We start from the raw sequence: 21,266 nt of genomic DNA, 5'->3' as shown, positions 1-21,266 counted from the left end.
CGTACAGCAAAGACTTTCTGAAAATGGAAAATGCAAAGATGATCTGGCAAAGTTTTTCCTCAACTCTGGACTTTAAACGTGTTTATGAGGCCTATAAACGTTAACAAAAATATAAAAGGGAGAAGTATTCCTGTATATTAGTTTCGCTCACTAGCAAACTGATAAGTAAAAAAATGACCAACAATATTTCAAATGACCATTTTCAAGTTCTTTATCTGATCAACGTTTATTAAGGCACTATTAATTTTTCTTCTTTGTAATGTAAAATCAGCTTTTCTATGTCATCGTTAGTGCATCTTAGGCAATTTAGCTTGACGTTTTCAATTTTTTTAATGTCAATTGTAATTCGAGTTGCTTATCTGATCAATTAACGTACGCATATTAACTCACTATAAGCTTACAAGAGTCTGGGAGAGTCGTTTGAACTGATGCTAGCCAAGATATCATGTCAATGTTTTTTATGACTATTTATGGGATTTTACGAACGTTACAGGTAATGTTTACGCTGATTGACTGAGTAAAGGTAAGGTTACTATTTTTTTTTTACTATGCACTGTATAATTTTATACGAACAATGGATTTACTTGGAGCATACAAGTCAGTCTTTCTTAGCCATATAAGAAATGCACGGTGTTATCATAGCTCTGTTTATTGCTCTACCACTGTGTATATAATTGCGATATTAGAGAATTCTTTTAGTCTTAAAAGCCAACGCACTTCTAAAGGAGTTTTGAAAATGCTCTAAAGTGTGGCGTGTGGCTGGTTCGAAGTGCGCCATACTTCTTATGAAATTTTGTTGTTATTTCAGTGAACTGAAGGTCAATGACCACGGTCATGTTGCTGATTGAAAGAAAATAGACAAGTTTATTAATTAAGTCTCAGATATTTAAAAGGCTACTTACGGTTATATTCCGCAATTTGCAACTGCCGGCCGCCTCTACGATTGACGGCTGGGATCTTGCGAAAGGGATGCCTTAAAATTGTTTGATTACTAACTGCTTAGTTGCTTGGTCGCTCGGTTACTGACGTCTCGAAGATAAAAGAAAATGACTTTGGATATGAAAGCTACACCGCACTGAAAAAGAAACCGATACCAATAGAAAAAAAAAAAAAGAAAAAGATAAGTCAAGAGCCTATAAGAAAGAAAAATCAAAACCTTCATGTCTTTTGAAGTCCCAGCCGTTTCGCATTCGCGGTCAGACAGCATACAGACAGGCTCTAGCCAACTTGCCAGCCAACCCACATGCTAAACGTTTGTGTTACATATCTTTTAGATTGTGCACGGTCGTCGAATATAGGAAGTTGTCCAATATTTGTCACGAATAAAGGAAAATACTGAATTCGGAAATGGGAATTTGCTGAATATTATAATGCTCACTTTTCGTGAAGTTTAAAGGCTGTGTGATCAACTCTCGTTTGGAGGAACACTGTTTGACATTGCATCCATTCCATTGCTTAAGATAGCAATTTCACGTGATATAGGCTGTACGTTTGCGTTAATTTCATTCTTATCATTCGATATTCCATTGGCGTTATTACAAAAAAAAAAACCCAGCAAGTTACCTTTTTATAAGAAACATGCAATCATGCCAACAGAGACATTTAGATCGTCATGGTACTCCGACTTAAACTTCGTCTAGTTTCACAAAATTTCCAAAGGGTGAGCAATCTCGGAATTTTAAAATTTATCATGCTTCTCATGCTATAACGATATCATTTTATCATTCATAAAGGTAGTGTCATTCTATGGTAGGAGACGCCAAGCGGATGATGGCTAATGCCTCAGGGTTTAGATCCGAAAACCCGTCTGGATGGCTGAAAAAAAAGAAAAACCGCGGTCATAATACATAAGAGTTATTCTACCTCGAGTCGCTTCACCAAACAAAATCCGCGAGAAGGTCTGTCTCTGTGCAGACGTCGCCAAAAAGTAGCCTATACATGTAATGGTCTTTTTTTACATTATCAATCAGTTGATAAAATCAAATTAACTCTATATATATTACTATATTTTGTTGCTTAGATAAGAACGCGAAGTTAAGTAACCTTGGAGTTCCAAAAAGTCTCCCAGCTGTAAGTATTCTTCCCACGCACTATATTAACATCTTAAGTACCGCCCGTGGCATTTTATATAGAGCACTGGACGACGGATCGCGATGTCTGGTTTTAAAACTTTGAACAGCCATTAGACTTGCGCACAAGGTTACAAGCTCTCTCAAGGTTTAATTTCTTCCTTATGTAAACTAAGGCTTGAGCTTGCATGTTAGTCATCTTTTCCATTATTAAAGTGGCAAAACGAAAGTACACGCAGGCGGTAACGAAAGTTGTTCATGCAACTCATCTCCTAAAAGAAAGCGCTGTAGAATACTAATATTTGGTGGGGAGAAATTTGAAAAAGATGGCATCAAATAATCTATAGAAAGAATAGAATGCGTAAAAAGCTAACTAACAGAAAGATAGACCTGAGTGATCTGTGGTTAGTGAATCAACTAAGCAGCTATTAGACCGGTATCAACAGTTACAAGCTCTCTCGGTTTAATTTCTTCCTTATGTAGGCATAGGTTTCATAAAAATTGCGTCACTCATTTGACTCAAGATCTCTTACTTGTGCCCCACATGGTCATGGTGCGCTCTCAATTCTTAGTACCCTCTCGATTCAAGGAAGCGTGCTTTGAAAATAAGGGTTTGACTCATTGTTTGTTGACACCTAAAGAAACCAAATCGATTTTATTTAAATGGGAGGTTGGAACTTTCTAGACACCATAAGACGTAATATAAATGCCGTTTATAATAAAGTTTGGATATAACGCGCGCTGTCATTCATTGGCTGAAAGAGCGTGCTCTATGAGAGTATAGAGCATAGAGCTGAGCTAAAGCTGTCACGCCATCTGCCAAATTGTAACATGTTCGAACTTTTCGGGACTTCTTTATAGCTTTTTTCTGATCATTGAAAGTGAAATTTCGAAACAAGCGAGCCGGTAAGTAGCAACAGAAGAACCAAACAAACGTTTGTAAACATACCAGGCGCCATGATTTACGTTATTAAAACGTGAGCAGATACGAAAATCCTCAAAGGAAAAACAAAATAGACATTCCGGGTTAAAGGTTTACGTCTCGTGTTTCTCACTACACTTCTTTCGTGCTCTAGCCGCTTCCTGCGTGCTTTATAACAGAACAGAGCACAGTCAAGGCTTCTCTATTTTTTAAATCATCGTGGGTAGGTTACTCATGCGTGAATTGGAATCAATTCAAAGTTCCGTTACAACTTGACAAACCAGTTTTCAAAGAGGTTTTTCAAGTTTCGAACCTGTTCGATACTACTGAAGACAAGCGCTGTTCTCACTCCAATTCGTTCATTCTTCCGCTCAAACAATGTTTCAAGGAGAACGCGACGAAAATCACGTAGCTTTGCCGTTAACCGAGCTGGACATCGACGACGAGGAGCCAAAAGACAAATTCAACTCTTCCGGAGGTGATGCAAACAATGATGACGACGCTGAGTACAAAACCTGGGGAAACAAGGCTCAGTCTGTGCTGGCAATGTTAGGTTTTTCGGTTGGATTTGGAAATGTTTGGAGATTCCCTTACTTGTGCCAAAAAAATGGCGGCGGTAAGTTTGTCGAAGTCATGCATTGAGTGCATCTAGGAGTAAATCAAAAAGAGATTATTTTATGTATGCAGTTAGTAAAACTTGACGTCGCTCTCGCTGTGGCAGAGTATTGTCATTGGTTGCAAGAAATTCAAAAGATTGTTTGAAATTTTGTGATCTCGGCGACTAAAAGTGGCAGTAATACTGCAGCCAGGTCGAAAAGAGTGTCACGTCGAGTTAATGGCTCGCAAAGCGGCATGTTTACGTATTTTAGGAAATACCGCATTTAATTTGCATAGATCGCTTAGAAAGCAAAAGATGAGACTTAAAACTGGAGCAGATCCAGAAGCAAAAAATTAATGCTATAGATCCAATAATCTCACCAGGATCTCTGTGAGACTATGATGATATGTTATAATGGAACGAATTCGTAGGATTTGCAATTGAGGAAACGGAACAAGCATTGTTAACACAGCCTGATGGCGTGCATTTTCGATTTTTACCGTAAAACAATGCAATCTCAGTTTCGCATTAGTGTTTTGCCACCCAGGGTTCCATGGCATCTGATAACACGGTGAAATTAGAGGATTATCAAAGATCGCATCTGCCATCTATCGTCTCATAATACCATTTTGAAATCGATCTTCCGTCCATGCGAAGAATCGCTATTTTTTTTTCAATTTTTAACGACTATAGATACCTCTAACAGCGAAAATGCACGCCGGCGGCGGAGAGGGGAAAAGTTTGAGCAGTAGAAGCCTGATGTTTTCTTTGCATCCGCGTTTAAGATTTGTTTTTCACCTGCACTGTGAATTTCAAGTGGATCACGCAAGTTAGACAAAAAAGGAGTTATACCGGTTTCCGACATGAATAATAAACAGGGCAATTACCACACTTAGTTTCACTTATGCGACCAAAAACAACAATTGAAGCAGTTATCCGTGAAGGCGCCGCGCACGAGTCTAGGTCATGACTTGGGTTTCTTTCACACGCACCTTATGGTTGACTGATTTAGTGGCGCAATATTTTTTAAAACACTTTTTCCTCACACTGCAATCTTGGTAAGCTGACGTTTTATTAAACTTTTCTGGTACAAAAATGCATTTGCGAAACTAAACTCTTCATTCTAATCGCTTTTATACAGATTTTCTTAATCAGGTAGGGATGCAACGTTTTTATTCCAGAATAATAAGAGAAGAGACTCCACAAATGTTAGTCAAATGAGGTATTTGAAACCTCGTGGCCGACCAGTTTCTCTTTCTCCCTGAAGGGCTTCCCTATCCTCCCACCCCCCCCCCCTACCTACCCAGATTTATAACTAGATTTCAATCTCACAGGGAATACGAGGCTGGTTTCAAAGCGCTTAACTAAACTACTAATATATAGCTCAAACCTGCCGGTTCCATGTAGAATTAAGCGACAAGGAGTATTACTCCCCCCCCCCCCGATGGGATGCTAGTCCATCACAAGGCCCCCCTCCCCCAGCATTTTGAGCATTTTTGTACTTTGTGAGGCCTCCCAGACAATTCACCAGTACCCATTAATACTCCTGGGTGTAGAGAAGCACGATGAGAGAAAGTGTCTCGCCCAAGAACACAAGACATTGACCTGGCCTGGTCTCGAACCCAGACCTCAAAACCTGGAGTCCAGTGCACTGACTATTAGGCCACCTCACCAAATCGCAAAAATAGAGCAACCTCCACATCGTCTCGGATTAAATACAATGTTGGACTCCAGTCCCACTACGGTAACGTGGTTCCTCCAATCACAGCGGAACGAGAAAGAAAACCATATCAAACAAAAATGTTTTTCTTCCTCTTCTTCAGGTGCATTTCTCATTCCATATTTTATCAGTGTGATCCTGCTTGGCATACCCCTTCTGTTTCTGGAGCTCGCCATCGGCCAAAGCCTCCGCCAGGGTCCCATCGGTGTGTGGAAAGCTATTCACCCCTACTTGAGTGGTGTGGGGCTTGCTTCAGCGGTCGTGTGCGTTCTGATCTCCATGTATTATAACGTGATAATCGGGTGGTGTTTTTATTATTTGTTCGCGTCGTTTCAAGACCCTCTGCCTTATTCTTTTTGTCCCGCTGGCCCGAATTGCACCGTAAACGAAGAGTGTAAACTGGCTGGGCGGACGCAGTACTACTGGTATACTAAGACACTCGGGGCAACAACTTCCATTGAGGATATGGGTGATTTTCAGTGGCATCTGTGTCTTGTGCTTAGTTTAGCATGGATTGTTCTGCTGATCATTATCAATCGAGGAGTCCAGTCAGCTGGAAAGGTAGAGCCTTGTAATTCCTTAAATAAAGTCACCTCATTCGCTCATAACAACTTTTTAGTAATTAGTTTAGGCTCTTCCCAAAGTTTAGGCATTTATTTTGATTATTAAACGCTTTTATTTATTAATAGGCGGTTTATGTCACTGCTACACTTCCATATATTGTTCTGACCATATTCCTTGTAAGAGCTGTCACATTGGAGGGATCGGTAGACGGAATCAAACACATGTTCAAGCCTCAGGTAATCAGAAGATTATATTACTGAATTCTTTCTTGGACTTATGTGTTTAGAGGTTTCTTCCTGACTGATGTTTAAGTCAAATCATTGTTGCAATTAAATGGAAAGATAACTATGAGCTCATGTTTTTCTTAGGTAAAAGGAAAGATCATGATAAAAGTGCTAGACGAACAGGCTAGAAACGACCAAAACAAACCAGTGTTTTGAAGGACTATGAATCCGATTGTCAGATCTTGAATCAGCTTAAAGCGTTAAAAAGGGTACTTCTTAAATTGATAGTGTAAACGAAAACGGGCTGGAGAATACAGCAACAAGATACAAATATGGTTTAGAATGTCTCATATCAAGACGGATTGCAAATGACGAGCTTGAAAATTAGAGTTTGATTTTACTCGTAAAAGAGCTTCGATTTACCTCCTCATATCATTCACCCTCATTAAGGGTTAAAATGTGGGCAAAGTTTAGAGCAAAAAATCGCTAATATAAACGTTTCTTTCAGTTTTCCAAGCTAACCAGTCCTCTGGTTTGGTTAGAAGCCGTTACTCAAGTATTCTTTTCCATCGGTGTTGGTTTTGGTACTTTCATTGCGATGGCAAGTTACAACACAAAGCATAACAACTGCAAAAGAGACGCCATCTTTATATCGTTAGCTGACAGTTTCACGGCTATCTTTGCAGCTCTGGTGGTGTTCTCTGTCCTTGGTTTTAAGGTGAGTAGTTACGGAAGTACAATATAAGTGCAGAATAAATGACGAAAAAACAGCACTTATTAAGAGGTAGAGATTGTAATGCATAAAAGTTAATTTTTGTGATTCAATTTGTTTGTGGTGATTAAGCGAAGATATGATTAAGGCATTTTTATGTTGCTTCTATAAAATGAAAAATACCATCGTGCTAAGAGGACACTGATAATGGCGTTAGATCTTATTTTAAAAAAACGTGAAAAAGTAAACAATCACGTGAGCAAATCATAAACAGCTGTTTTAAATCCATTGGACCTCGACAGTTTGCCACAATCATTTTAATCAAGGTATAGTAATTCAAGTAGATTACAACTTTGGGATGTGAGTTTGCTAATTAACAGAATGATAATATAAACACCATCATCGTCATTCAAGAGCTGAATACATTACATCTCTTTCTGGTCAGTTCTTGAGAGCGACTTTAATATTTTGTATACCCTCAAACAACTATGAAATGAGTATCAGCAGAAATCACTCCCTCATAGATTACTACTCAGAATAATTGACTAATTGACCATTGGAAAGATGAGAATTTTACCACAACTTATTGAGTAACAGTGATCTTGAGAATCACATCTCAGTTCAGGTACACTCAATTGCCCTATGATAAGTCATCTTGCCCTCTCTGTCTCATAATAACAAAGATTACTTGGAATACCTTCTGATATTTTAAAGGGTATCATGTGTGATTACATTGATAGAGCCTATTTTAAGGCTTAACTAAAATCCAATTACCCATCGAATATGACTTGACTTTCATCTTTCTTACGTTTAAAGGCACATGATTCCTACACTCAGTGTTTAGCATTTTATGGTGAAGTCAACAATACTAAACTGTCCGCTGGAGTGACGCTTAAAAAGCAATGTCATAATCTGGAGCACTGGCTATCTAAGGTAAATCATGGCACATAGTTAATCAAAATTCATGTATTACTCACACAGACTGACAATCTTACAGACAAATATAGACCATGCACCTGTGGACGGGTTAAAACATTTGCGCACTGTAAATTGCAGAAACCGCAAAAGGATAAAGATGGATAAACTAACAGACAGACCGGCAGGCAAACGGACAAATAAACCTACTGACGAACGAATGACTGAAGAGAGACAGAGAGAGAGAGGGGGGGGGGAGGGGAGGGAAAGAGAGAGAGGGGGAGAGAGAAGGGGAGAGAGACAGAAAGTCAAAAGAATTGGAATTGTATCAAAAGAATCGCGCCTGTGGTTTTTCCATAATACAAGCAAACTCCATGTTTTCTCTTTTCACTTGAATATATTAATATAATCGAAAGAAATTCTGTTAAATGATCATGATCAATAGCAAAACGACTATCGCATCTTTTTTCTTCAGAAATTTCAAGGTCCTGGCCTCACTTTCATTGCCTTTACTGAAGCAATCCTTTTAATGCCGGCTTCACCACTATGGTCTGTACTGTTCTTCGCCATGTTTCTGTCTCTCGGTCTTGGTAGCATGTTCGGTATACTGGAGGGTGTACTTAACCCGTTACACAAACAGAAGATAGTACCCTTGCGCAAGGAAATAATGACAGGTCAGTTTCTGTTGAGTTGAATGAATTCTAGTTCCTTCTTGGTTTGCCGTCAATTTGTTTTTTATTTTTTCTATCTTGTCTCAATAGCATTTTGCAGTTTCCTTTATTATGAAGGCAAATTTCTTGGGCGTAAAAAATGTTATATCACGAGTTAGTTTCTTAAATGTGACACCGCTGGGTTCTGTGGGAAAATCGCACGTTAGCTGCGACGAAACCTCCTTGCAAGATATCGAATCACAATTGGAAATTACCTTGTTTACTTCTGCGTCATGCACTCGGCTTCGGTCACATTTTTAATTTTCTTTGATTTAACAGTCTTGATTTGACGTAAAAGTACCTGGTTATCTGTGTAGTAAGTGTAGTGGTGCGAACAAAGAATCCCCAAAAGTAAGGCAGCTGATTGAAAGACGAGGATGAAAGGGTAACAAGGGACTTTACTTCATGATCCCCCTCCAGCCTTTCTACTCTCTCCTTCGCTAACAAGTCAGATACTAAGCTAGCATATTGTTTAATCCTTCCCAGGTCTTACGTGCCTCTTTTGTCTCATCGTTGGACTGCTGTTCTGCCAGACCTCTGGGGAGTACTGGTTGCAGCTATTTGACAGCTTTACAGGAACACTACCACTTCTCTTCATCTGCTTCTTCGAACTTATCGGAGTAGCATGGGTGTATGGAACCAAGAGGTGAGGACTGGAGCTAGATCGACTGATAAGATATAAACCATAAGCTCGAGATCATCACGAGTGGACGTGTCTTCATATAAGGAAGCTTTGTTTGTTTGTTGTATTTTTTTTGATTTCACGTTGTAACATCACCGCATTAATCAGGTAACACATGATGCGATTGAAGAGAAAATCTTGTCACTTTCAGAAAACTTTTGGTGTGTTATCTTGATGCAACGTAAAGAAACTCAAAGCGACCTTTGATAGGAAGTACGAGACACCTATTGGAAAGTTTACCATGAGTGACTAGCATTTCATTTCTCCTTACAGTATCACCGCTCTGCTTATTTTAAGATCACGAGAATAAATGAAATGATCGCCAAATACAGACCCTCTGGACTGTTAAACAAATTATCGATACCTTAAAAAATGTACAGAGAATAGTTGAGAGAATATGCTTACTGATGTTGAGGTGTGGTTGAGAGTTCTTTGACATGGGTGCCTTGTTCTCAGAAACGGATAGAGCTAAGAGAATCTACCACCGGTCTCTGTTCGTGATGTCTTTGGCAATGAAGAATTTTCTTAGAAGCATATCTTGATTCTTCCAGATTTTCTGACGATTTAACTTACATGCTCCTCGAGAGACCCGGATGGTTCTGGACGATAATGTGGAGATTTGTGTCTCCTGTGATAGTCCTGGCGATCTTTGTTAGCAGTATTGTTAACTTGGCAATGAAACCACCTGCGTACTCTGTCTGGAGACCAAATAAGGTGACTGAATGATTTTACCATTGTTCTTTAATTGTGCGTTGTTACCGGTGGGTAAGGGATCAGGGGTCAGGGGTCAGGGGTCAGGGGTAGAAGAAATGGGGGTAATTGTGCTGAATTTGTGGGGTGCTAAGGATATTTAATAAAGTTTTCCTTGGGAATGTTGCGCTGTGAAGTTTCCGCTAAAATCACGTTAATGGTCGGCCATTTGTTTGCTGTTTGCAGCGATTAGTTTTAGACAAATGCTAAAGTTCAAAGAGTTTCAGCATTTGAAGAACTCAATGCACTATCTGTGTGGCGGTTTCAGTTGGCTGTGCTAAGTGTCCCTTTCCAAACGTCTACAAAAGAAAGAGCCTCTCATATCTGTCAGGTCCGTCAATTATTGAAAATGGGAAGGGAAAATTACTTTGAATCGGAACTTCGCTGTATTTATTGGATAAATTTTTAACAGTTGTTGTTGTTGTTGTTTTATTTTAGTCGAAATGTATATTTATCTGTTTGGTGTTGTAGGCCGAGGTGGAGAGCGTTCCATACCCATCCTGGTGTTATCCTATTATTGCTTTCCTCATCTGCGCATCCTGTCTTTGTATACCAGCGGTCTTTCTTGTAAACTTATGCCAACGGTTTATCGCGAAGAGGAGAGGATATACGCCATGATCACTTGACTGTTTGTTATGGTTTGACTAACATACTTGGAGATGATCGAGCATTTACAACACATTTCAATGGCAAATGTTGGTAAAGTAGTAGGAAGATTGCGGAACCAGTGGAAACTGAACCGTTCATTGATTTGAATTCAAGGCTTTTACTTAGTATTGCAGTGCGCATCCATACTGCGGATAATTTCACACGTGATTAGCGTGTAAAATAAAATATGGCCGCTATCTTTATTTTCTCGCAAACGAAAACAAACAGTCATCGATCCATTTTCCAATGGAGCAATAATGCTCTACCTTTAAACTTGAAGGCGATTTTCATATCAATACAGGATAACAAATAACCTTCAGGAACATCAACTTGGCGAATATTCTTAGATATATTCATGAAAAGATCACAAGGGTATTTACTATCAAGATGCTGTTGTTCATAATGGAGAAATCTCCAGAAATTAATTCATTCCTATCTCTACCATTACAAAGTTAATTTGACGCTAACCGCGTGTACGAGATTCCGTAGACTTCTGGCTCGAAATTGTCGCAAAGTGAAGCCAAGGAAAAGTCTAACTAGATGGAAAAATTTATATCATGGTACAGTTTACACTACAACATTTCTACGAACATACAACGTCGGCTACAAGGATGGAAATGAGTCTAAAACGCACTTTTTTCCTCCTTACCCTGTTACAACGCATTTTTCAGCCTCCATTTGCTATTTTTTTTTAATAGAAAGTGGTATTCGAGAAGCCTGTTAGTTGTAATTTGACATCTGAAAGCATTTTTTTTGCACCATTTGTCTGAGGCTGTACAGGTAGTAACATTTGTATTTGTTTTTTTTTTTAACCATTTGTATTATAGTTATCATGCTAGGTCGATTAAATCCTATTTAGTCTGTATAATTGTAATAAATAATAAGCTCACGAGTAGTTTAAATTCTGTTATAACCAAGTGCTAAACCTTGTTGACTGGTGAACTCTAACTCTAAGCCCTACAAGAAAAACATGCATAAAGTTCAGTCGAAGAGAATCATATCTGTGACTCAATGAGGCGCCTTATATTTACATAAACTGACACTTTTGAAAACTTTTTGAAAGAAAACTTGTCTAGAAAGTTAAACACATATTGTCTTGACGCTTCTACAAAAATCTGAACTCTCTTCATGGCGGTACATTCTGTAAGTTCGTTTGCACCCGTTTTGTCATGTTATTTCATATCAAGTCTTGAAAAATATAAATTAAATTAAAATAACCCTTACCCTATCCCTAAGCTTCCTCGTTTCGTTAAAATTCTGAAAGATCTCTTGAGACGGGTCAAATGTGCCGAGCTGTCAGTCATCAACAAACATCCGTGCTGATGAAATATTTACAAATGAGTATGTATCTATTGTAGGATCGTGAACGAACTTTTACATGTTCCTTGATAACGTTTTAAATTAATAATACCCACTCGTATTTCACAATCGCAGATACTAAACGGTTTTTTCTACATAGATCATACTAAAGTCGCGTTTAGCGCGCTTCTATGTTCACTAAGAAATAAAATATTCAAACCGGTCAAACTCGTTTATTGTGTTTTGAGAAAACTGGTTTTTATTTATCCTTATTCGTGATTTGTTATTGACCCTCACTTTATGAGCAGACGAATAGTGTCTTTGAGCCTTGGCGCGTATTCAGAGCACTGCGATCGCAATGCCAAGACAAGATCGAAAAGCCGACGGTCTGATAACGTTGAATCTAACAGCCAGCCCCGAGAATGGGTACGATGAAGCGGAGGAAGGCAAGCTTGATTTCGAGACCGACACCATAAGCGAGGAGGTAGATATAGTAAAACGGCAGACTTGGAGCAACAAAGCCGAATACATTCTCGCTACTATCGGGTTCGCGGTTGGATTTGGAAATTTATGGAGATTTCCGTATTTGTGTCAGAAAAATGGAGGAGGTAGGGAGAGATCTAATGGGTTTAAAATTGAGCCATGGTATCACGTCTGCGGTCATGAAACTCTTAATTTACTATGTAAATTGCGGTGAAAGAGAGAAAATCGTCACTCTCTGATAGTTCCCTATCGATAGCTCAATAATTTATGCTTGGAATAACACGCAAAACTTTGTAATATTTGGTTTCACTTCCTTATCATTTCTGTTTTGTGTTCTTGGGCCGTATTTCACTTTTCCTGATGGATTAAATAATTTCCTTGTAAGAGAGCACATGTGAAAGAACAATAAGCTCGAGAGCACCTGACACCCTGTTGAGATAAGGAATCGCATTAAAAAAAGACAGCCTCGTTAAAATAAAATCAGCGTATTTTCAGAGCTGTTATAGCCTTAGATAGCACGTAATGTTTTTTTTTCTCAAGTTTAGAGGTGTACGTAACCCTCTATGGCTCGACTTTTTTCCTGTTGGTCATCTCTTGAAAATGGATTGATTGGGAATTAGCGAACTGTTAGTAAAGAATAAATTATTCCGAGCCCTGTTTCCGAAGATAATGTTATCCAAACCGATATATTGTTTCCCTGAAAATATCTGGTGGACTCGCAAAAACGCCAGGTCGGAAATGAGGTCGAATAACCGCAGACAAATAGAGTAATTTTAGCGCAAGAATACATAACAAAGCTCGCGCGCCTATCAACATTTAATCACATGCACATCTCGAGGAGTCTGATCTTTTTAATTCGATTTACTCTCTTACTCTTCGAAAAACAAAGAGATACCGATGAAAATTCGCACTCCCTTTGAAGCAGTGTAATCAAAATAAAGCAAGCGGTATCACAGATTATTCTAGCGAAATTGTGTTGACCATTCAATGAACCTTTATACGGCTGGATCGTTGAATGCAAATTTCACGCTGGTGAAAAGGTATCTCCTGATAACAATAGGTCAACAGGACATTTAAGCAACAGGTTAAATCTGAAACAACAAACACCATAATAAGAAAACAGTTTGCCTTCTTGTCAATATGTTACTCCACTGATATTTTGCTCTATAGCCTTAACATTTTGTTTTAAAAGAATTCCTGTGCTTGCAAGGTATAAAAATGTACGCTACTAGATGGGGCTATAACCGTTAGCCGTAAAACGGTAAAACAATCAGCTGTTAGGCGTAAAAGTGATGAAATTTAATCATAAAAATTGTCCCTATTTTTAGGTGTGTCATTTTGAAAGTGTCAAAATCTTAGACTGTTCTGCGACCGCGTTCATTCAAGTTAACATTGCTTCGAGCGAAACTCGAAAGCCACCGCTGTTGGCCTACGCATTTTTTCCTCAAAGCCTTTCTTTTTCCTTCTGAACAGTTTCATGCACTGTAAATAAATGTAAATATGCACTGATGTCTTTCCTAATCATAGTTATTTTTCATTCCTTCCATAAAAGGTGCGTTTCTTATTCCATACTTTATCAGCCTGATCCTTCTCGGCATTCCTCTCTTCTTCCTGGAACTTGCCATCGGCCAAAGCCTCCGTCAGGGTCCCATCGGTGTGTGGAAAGCTATTCACCCCTACCTGGGCGGTGTGGGGCTTGCTTCAGTGGTCGTATGCCTTCTGATCTCCATGTACTACAACATGATCATTGCCTGGTGTTTTTATTATCTATTTGTGTCGTTTCAAGCCCCCCTCCCCTACTCTACCTGCCCCAGCGGCGTGAACTGCACAGTAAATGAGGAGTGCAAACTGGCCGGTCGAACACAATATTTCTGGTACACTAAAGCCCTCGGTGCGACAACCTCCATCGAGGATATGGGTGATTTCCAGTGGCATCTGTGCCTTGTGCTATTATTGGCATGGATTGTTCTGTTTTTGTTTGTTAGCCGTGGTGTCCAGTCTGCTGGAAAGGTAAAACATTTATAGGCCTTGCCAGTTAAATTGGCTCTCTCAGAAGAGAAGCAAAGGTGGAAACCTCTCAGAGTTACATAATTTCCCATTTTTTTCAAAAGGCGTTGTATGTCACTGCCACCTTACCATATATCGTGCTGGCCATCTTCTTTGGAAGAGCTGTTACTCTGAAGGGATCATTAGATGGAATCATACACATGTTCAAACCTCAGGTAACTAACCGGAAAAGCGTTTATTTTCATAGTGAAACCATCGCCAACGGACACACACGACAGGCAGACTCTTCCACTTGGAGCATTTTTCACGAGCTAAAACTGATCGGCCACGTAGTCCAATTACATTCAATGTAGTGGATACAATTAAGAAATAGCTTTTATCTAGTAGAACCACTCCGATTGATTTTTAAATCCTCTCAGTGAATAATTACGCCGATCTGGCCGATCAGTATGGACTGCGTAAACTCCATTTATACTATAAAGAACTCGGCCCGATGCCCAATTATAAATGCTGTTCAGAAAATGAGCCCGAGTCTCGAGGATATCGAATACCGAACTCGCGTAAATGGGAGAAATCAAGCCTAACAAAGACCTGATTATTATCTGCATAATGAGGCATCAACTATCTAGAGTAGCCTACGTCGCTGGTTATTTTGTTCACGCCAAAGCAATGAGCGGTAAGGCTGCAAAAGGTTAGGATGGAAGACAGTTTTAAGTAAAAACCGTAAGGCGCCCACAAAAACCACAAAAGTAGTAGAAATATGTAATTGGTAAATGTACTTAAAAAATAGTGCGCATAGTGTGAACTCTCGAAGAAAATATGAGATGATTTTTTCCGACCTTTCACTTCCCTTTGTCTTAATGTTTAGTTCTCTAGATTGCTGTCCCCTTTAGTATGGCTCGAGGCTGCAACTCAAGTGTTTTTTTCTGTGGGTGTCGGTTTTGGGACCCTCATCGCTATGGCGAGTTACAACCCAAGACACAACAACTGTCGGCGAGACGCCATTTTTATATCTTTGACTGATAGTTTCACGTCAGTCTTTGCGACCGTTGTAGTTTTCTCCGTCCTCGGCTTCAAGGTGAGGTTTGGCCTGGGGGAGTAGATTTCTACCACCCAAGTGAGCAAAAGACCGAGATGCGTTGGGGTGTTGTACTAATTAATAAGAGATGGGTGTTAACTCAACTACCAGGTTAAGATTGAGATACTACCTTGCTGCTATTGTTGTTGTTATCACTACAAGATTTTAATTCAATTAAGTTTTTTTTAACGTAACGATAATACGAAAGAAACACTCGTCGTCTAGCTTTTTACGCGTTTTTTTGAGAGCGACATTATCAGAAAGTTTTTATCATCGGACTGAATTGAAACCCCTAACGATTAAAGAAAGAAAAAAAGAACTGCAAACCTGCCAATTTGTTAGCATCTTGTTAACCCTTTACTGCACCATGCTCTCGTTTTTTATTCGTCAAGGAAAAAAAGAGACGCCTTATGCAAGCTAGTTTCTAGGACACTGCTCATTTCTCTAAGAGGACGCCAGTCGTAAAGCAAGGAAAATATCTTTAAAATGTTTTTTTTTATTACTCTAGAAGTCTTTTGACTTTATTCCGCAGGCACATGGATCATACGACGAATGTTTGAGTCTATACGGTGGTGCAAATAACACCAACCTTCCGCACGGAGTAACAATTCAGCAAAAATGCCATAACCTAACATATTGGCTTTCTGAGGTAAAGACGCTAAATAGTAGCCATAAAATTATATGTACAAGTTCGACAAGTAAATTTTTTCCGATACCTTCTAAGATAAATAGAAATCACGTTAAAGGACAACACTTGAGATCAAGAGTCTCTTGCTTCAAGCTTCTACGACTGAATTAATCAGGATACTTCTGAAATATAATTCTCTGCAAAAACCATTTTTTAATGAATTTCCTTATCAGTCGTTCCAAGGTCCTGGCCTGACTTTCATAGCTTTCACTGAAGCCATCCTGAAGCTTCCGTTATCCCCACTATGGTCTGTTCTGTTCTTTTCCATGTTGCTGTCTCTCGGCCTCGGCAGTATGTTCGGTATACTGGAGGGTGTGCTTAATTCACTGCACGACCAGAAGTTGATTCCGCTGCGAAAGGAATTACTGACAGGTAAGATAATTTTATTTACTTTTTAGCTACGTAAAATTTCAGAATTTCTTTATTGTAGATTATCTTTTTTTATCACATAAACTGCGGTGTTATACAAGGATTTCCGGCCCCTGAGTAAAGCCGTAACAACACACGTGAAAAAATATCGTATTTTTTTCACGTGTGTTGATATAGCCAATCAGCTGCTTATACGTCAATCGCCTTTGGCGCCACTCGGTCAGGTTGATGAATGAACGGCAAATCCCTTACGATTCAAAGCTTCCTCAAATTATGGCGGCTAAAACACTAAAAAATCCGTATTGCTGACAGACAGTGAGGTTCAAACTTTTTTAGAAGAGGGAGGAAACCAATATACTAAAAGAAAAACCAAAAGTTACGTATTCAGTGGCTTTAGTGTAAGCATTTCTCTCGGCTCAGAATGAAATCGACGACTGGAAGATTTTTCACTGGCCGATTTTGGCCGTTTACCTGAAAGACTTCTTCTGTCGGTAAGGGCAAAGTCAATAAATGAGAATTTTGTAAATTGAAAATTACGATCATTGTTGTTTTTGTAGTCATGATTCAACGCATTTTTCCATCTTAAGAGTTAGCGCCAACGCACTTTACGATTGTTATTCGAGGATTGTCGATTCATTTATTTTCATTCATTAATGAAGTCGGCTTTTCTTTCCAGTAAAGTGCTATTGTGTTTATATGATAAACAAAATAATACATGGTTGCTTGTAGATATGGAATTTCTCTTCTTGTGCTCAACTCGACATCTCACTCGTGAGCTATCGAGTTAAACACTCGAAGAGAAATTCCATATCTACCCGCGCCCATGTATTATTCTCTATATACGACACCCACGGCCAGCAAAGCGTGAACACTGATTTGATGCTTACCGGTCTATACATACACCGACTGTTCAAAAGAAACTTTAAGACAAGGGAACAACACTCAAATCCAAAAACTAAAGAAAAGCTCTGATAAACAATGTTGCTATTGTCCATGATCTCTCGGTGAATGGTTAAGTAAGTGATATGTAAGGGAAAATAAAGGAAGAAAAACAGGAATAATATTCACACTCCAGATGATAAAATATCTGACAAAATATCTCATTTCGTCTTCAGGTCTAACGTGTTTTGTGTGTCTGGTCGTTGGACTGCTGTTCTGTCAGACCTCTGGGGAGTACTGGCTGCAGATGTTTGACAGCTTTACAGGAACACTACCGCTTCTGTTCATCTGCTTCTTTGAACTTGTTGGTGTTTCATGGATCTACGGCGCCAACAGGTAATGGATGAAAGATCGTTCCTTAATTTTAATGAACGATCGGCCGAGTACATCATCGAGAGTTTGAAACTGCTTACTATTTGATCGGGGTGGGAGTGGAAAAAGGGTTCTTTTGACTGTCAGTCCTTCTGTCCGCATGGTGGTGTGGCGATCTCCGTTAACCCAATCAAAAAAACAACCAACTAAACAAGTAAAGGTAAAAAAGAGTTCAAAGGAAGTAAATTTGAGTGTGAAACTATGAGTGGAGTTCATGAAGGAAATTGTTTCTCACCCGTGCCGAGATTATCCGCAGCAGATCGTCTGTATCTGAGCGCAAGTGATCATGATTAGCGCAGATTTAGAAGGATTAAAGGTCATTTTTTTATTCTAAGACACACCTTTAACTGTGGTATCAATTTATATAGAACAATTGTCTCCTGCACCAACATTATTTCACTGCACATTACGAATGACCGGTAACACAGCGCTTTCTTTCGTACTTTGATACACAGGTTTTACGACGACATCGAGTACATGCTGCGCATGCGACCTGGCTTGTACTGGAAAATAACCTGGAGATTTGTGTCCCCTTTGATAGTATTTGTCATCTTTGTGTGGAGTGTGTTGAACCTTGGACTGAAACCGATTACATATTCGGTGTGGAACAGCAAGGAGGTACGAACAACAGCTTGTCGCATTTATATACAAAACGGAAGTTGGGGGTGTTAGACAGAGCATTTCAATAACCAGTCATGTCATAAACAAGCAGGGGACTAGAAACGAAGTCTTCATTTAATTGGTCGAAATAGCTTCGCCTGTCACCTGAAATAAAAGTTTGTTTACTCAATTTGAGTGATTCAAAAACACAGAGACATAGTTGAGTGTGGAATAATAAATCAGTAATAAAGAGCTTTGTATGGTAGGAAGCACAGACGTCTCACTAATCCATAATAATCTCTCGTCGGAGCAAATCGACACGCGAACCCGGTTGAGGTAAGGCATTAGGCTGTAAAATGAGATGAAATCCTCGCTCAGCTTCTGCCATCTTCGTCGACCTTGATTCTAGTTTGATCGGTTTTAGTCAACTGAATCATAACAATAACGTGACTTTCATGACTGCATAATTAAGCATTATAGTTTGCTGAGATTATCTGTATTGTCATAGGGATTAAAATCTATAAACCACCGATGAAAAATCATTTTTCTTTCATTTCAGGGCGACGTTAAGAGTGTAGAGTATCCTAATTGGTGTCTCTTTATCATTGCGGTTCTCATCTGCGCTTCTTGTCTCTGTATACCCGCGGTGTTTTTTCTAAGATTATATCAAAGTGTGATCTCAAGGAGAAGGAGAGATACAGAGATTGTCCGTGACTTGCTTGAAACGTCTGCAAAGAAACCGCCCGAGAAGAACACAGAATGACTTGCTTCTTCAGATCTTAGATCGAGACTCCAGCTTTAAACATAGAATAGAACCGTGTCAGATCATCGGTCTGCGAGTATCATGCGGTGCAAATTAAACTCGATAGATGCGCGCCAAATGCACTATTCTTGTGAGGTTTCGCTTTCAAATTATGCTTAATTAAGAGACCACTCCTATTCGGAGGCCTCAGCCGTTTCGGATTACGACAGCGATATAAAAAAGAGAGCCAACAAATTAAGAATGAAATGCACTCAGTCGTCACAATATCCATTTCTTTGCCAAACATATACGTAATCACTCAAGCCGCCTGACCTTCTAACCAAATTACCCATGTACACTTTGTTTGGCGAGCTAGGTGTCTCAGAATTTGAAACAATAAATATATGACCCATACCGGGCGCTTTTCTATAGAACGGCGGGAGAGCCACAGTTAAGAAGAAACCGTCTCCTCTTCTGCCAAATTCAGTTAAACCTTCCTTGCAACCGTACCCGACTTACACACCTTTCATCCATTTCTAAAGGAGCACGATTGGTGAAACCAAACAATTCATCCTAACAAAGCCTAAGGTACAACGTCACTAGACGATCTCCACGTTGCGCAAAATATAAATATTTATGTGTAAAACTAAAAGATACAGGTATCACCTCTTGGTCGAAAATATAACAAGAAATTAAATTCTAGGAAAGTGTGACGGATATGATGCCCACGTGTTATTTACTTGATATTTAAAGCGACAGAAAGTGAAAGAGCTCTTGTGAACGCATCATATTTTTCTACACTTTACTGGTTTCGAACTAAGTAACAAAATCTGACGGGTCAGACTGATCGAGAGCGGCAGTTACTTAGTTCTTTTCAGAGAAATTCATGGACTACCTCTTCATATAAGTCAAACTTTAACTTACGAGGCACAATCTTTCAAGTTTGATCCCGGTGGGGTTTTCAAATACGGTAGCTTTAGGCCGTTATAGGAGATCTAGATCGCCATCCTATATCAAAAAAGACATCAAAACATCAACATGGGGAATAGTAGTGGGGTTACATCTCGGAAACAGAGCCAGACATTTCGGTTTCATATGACGTGCCTCGAAATAGAATACAACAAAAACTGACATAACTTTAGGTAAAAGAAGGGGTAGGTCGATAAGTTTATTTTGTTATCGTAGTTCAATTTTTGCGTACTATAGCCTAATAAATGTGTCCTACTTAAATCTCTTTCTTGCGCAATAAACCAGCAGCAGGTGTCTCGCCCTCGTGTTTTGGCGGGAAAGTAAGGCGGGAGACGTGGCAACCACGATGGAAATGAAGAATGTTTTAATTTGCATATGCCACAGTCAACTTTTAGTGGAACACAGCTGCGTCATATAGAAATCATTTCGATTCGAGTGCGGTTCTATTGATAAGAATCAGCTTTATCAACCAGATTGCTTCCACTCCCATTACGACTGAGCAGAATTGAAGCCTTGAACACTGGTCGCTCGACAAATTTAAAGAGCGGAAGTTGTATATTTTTCGTTTTCATGACTAAATAGCACGTGGAATTTGGTTTTGGAAATGATCTGCGAACAGCGGTTGACGAAATGGAAAAATGAGCATTGTGCGCAGCTCTGTTGTGAATTAGACATTATCAAATGAGCTTTTAGAGTCCTTTTAAATGGAAATAAAGCCCCTAAAGTAGAACAATGTGACAAATTAGTAATGCATGAATGAAAAAGCGGCGGCAATTACTGTAAACACGCTCATCTCTCACTGAACAACCTTGAAAATACCAATGTTTAATCGTTGAGTATTGAGTGAAAGAAAGTCTTTCTGAAAGACATATTTCCCTCGAGATTAGCACGTGCCTTCAAAACGATATTGAAGTTTCATTTTTTCTTGGTGAACTAAACTTGCGAAACAACATGTTCACGGAAATCTTACTTTCTTTTCGTTCAAACAATCCATATTTCAGAGAAATATCACGCAAAGAGCAACGTGAAGAAGAAACAAGTTCTTCATGCTTTGTCGAGGCGAAAGATACAGGTAAAACCTGAACTGTCTGACTAGAGACCCAATACCGTTGCGCAATAGATAGAGAAAGAGGAATGAATTAAGTACGACGGGGCTGATTGGCTACTTAGTTCCCGCTTGATTTGCTCTTTTGTGTGGCAGTTTAT

The 21,266-nt window shown here is 39.3% G+C and overlaps 2 protein-coding genes across 2 annotated transcripts; both read left to right on the top strand.

Moving 5' to 3' along the window:
• Nucleotides 1-3,326: 3,326 nt before the first annotated feature.
• LOC131771612 (sodium-dependent neutral amino acid transporter B(0)AT1) lies at nt 3,327-12,041 on the top strand. The gene is made up of 9 exons (XM_059087437.2): nt 3,327-3,607; nt 5,413-5,870; nt 5,999-6,109; nt 6,606-6,815; nt 7,626-7,742; nt 8,200-8,398; nt 8,921-9,080; nt 9,668-9,830; nt 10,338-12,041. Exons 1-9 carry the CDS (start codon nt 3,370-3,372, stop codon nt 10,482-10,484), a joined length of 1,803 nt encoding a protein of 600 aa, XP_058943420.1. The 5' UTR covers nt 3,327-3,369; the 3' UTR covers nt 10,485-12,041.
• Nucleotides 12,042-12,114: 73 nt separating this feature from the next.
• On the top strand, nt 12,115-20,286 carry LOC131771548 (sodium-dependent neutral amino acid transporter B(0)AT1). Its single transcript, XM_059087358.2, has 9 exons — nt 12,115-12,421; nt 13,849-14,306; nt 14,408-14,518; nt 15,172-15,381; nt 15,914-16,030; nt 16,243-16,441; nt 17,554-17,713; nt 18,205-18,367; nt 18,909-20,286. The coding sequence occupies exons 1-9, from the start codon at nt 12,172-12,174 to the stop codon at nt 19,110-19,112; spliced, it is 1,872 nt and encodes a 623-aa protein (XP_058943341.1). The 5' UTR covers nt 12,115-12,171; the 3' UTR covers nt 19,113-20,286.
• The last annotated feature ends 980 nt before the right edge of the window (nt 20,287-21,266 follow it).

The sequence above is a fragment of the Pocillopora verrucosa genome, chromosome 1 (assembly GCF_036669915.1).
Source record: "Pocillopora verrucosa isolate sample1 chromosome 1, ASM3666991v2, whole genome shotgun sequence".
NCBI classification, from domain to species: domain Eukaryota; kingdom Metazoa; phylum Cnidaria; class Anthozoa; order Scleractinia; family Pocilloporidae; genus Pocillopora; species Pocillopora verrucosa.
This window is presented reverse-complemented; position numbering and strand designations above follow the sequence as displayed.

Excerpts from the sequence above, each read along its gene's own strand:
- LOC131771612 (XM_059087437.2), top strand. The coding sequence starts at position 3,370 with ATGTTTCAAGGAGAACGCGACGAAAATCACGTAGCTTTGCCGTTAACC. Across the intron at positions 5,871-5,998 it reads GAGTCCAGTCAGCTGGAAAG|GCGGTTTATGTCACTGCTAC; the intron begins GTAGAGCCTTGT and ends ATTTATTAATAG. Across the intron at positions 6,816-7,625 it reads TCTCTGTCCTTGGTTTTAAG|GCACATGATTCCTACACTCA; the intron begins GTGAGTAGTTAC and ends TTACGTTTAAAG.
- LOC131771548 (XM_059087358.2), top strand. The coding sequence starts at position 12,172 with ATGCCAAGACAAGATCGAAAAGCCGACGGTCTGATAACGTTGAATCTA. Across the intron at positions 14,519-15,171 it reads TACACATGTTCAAACCTCAG|TTCTCTAGATTGCTGTCCCC; the intron begins GTAACTAACCGG and ends CTTAATGTTTAG. Across the intron at positions 18,368-18,908 it reads CGGTGTGGAACAGCAAGGAG|GGCGACGTTAAGAGTGTAGA; the intron begins GTACGAACAACA and ends CTTTCATTTCAG.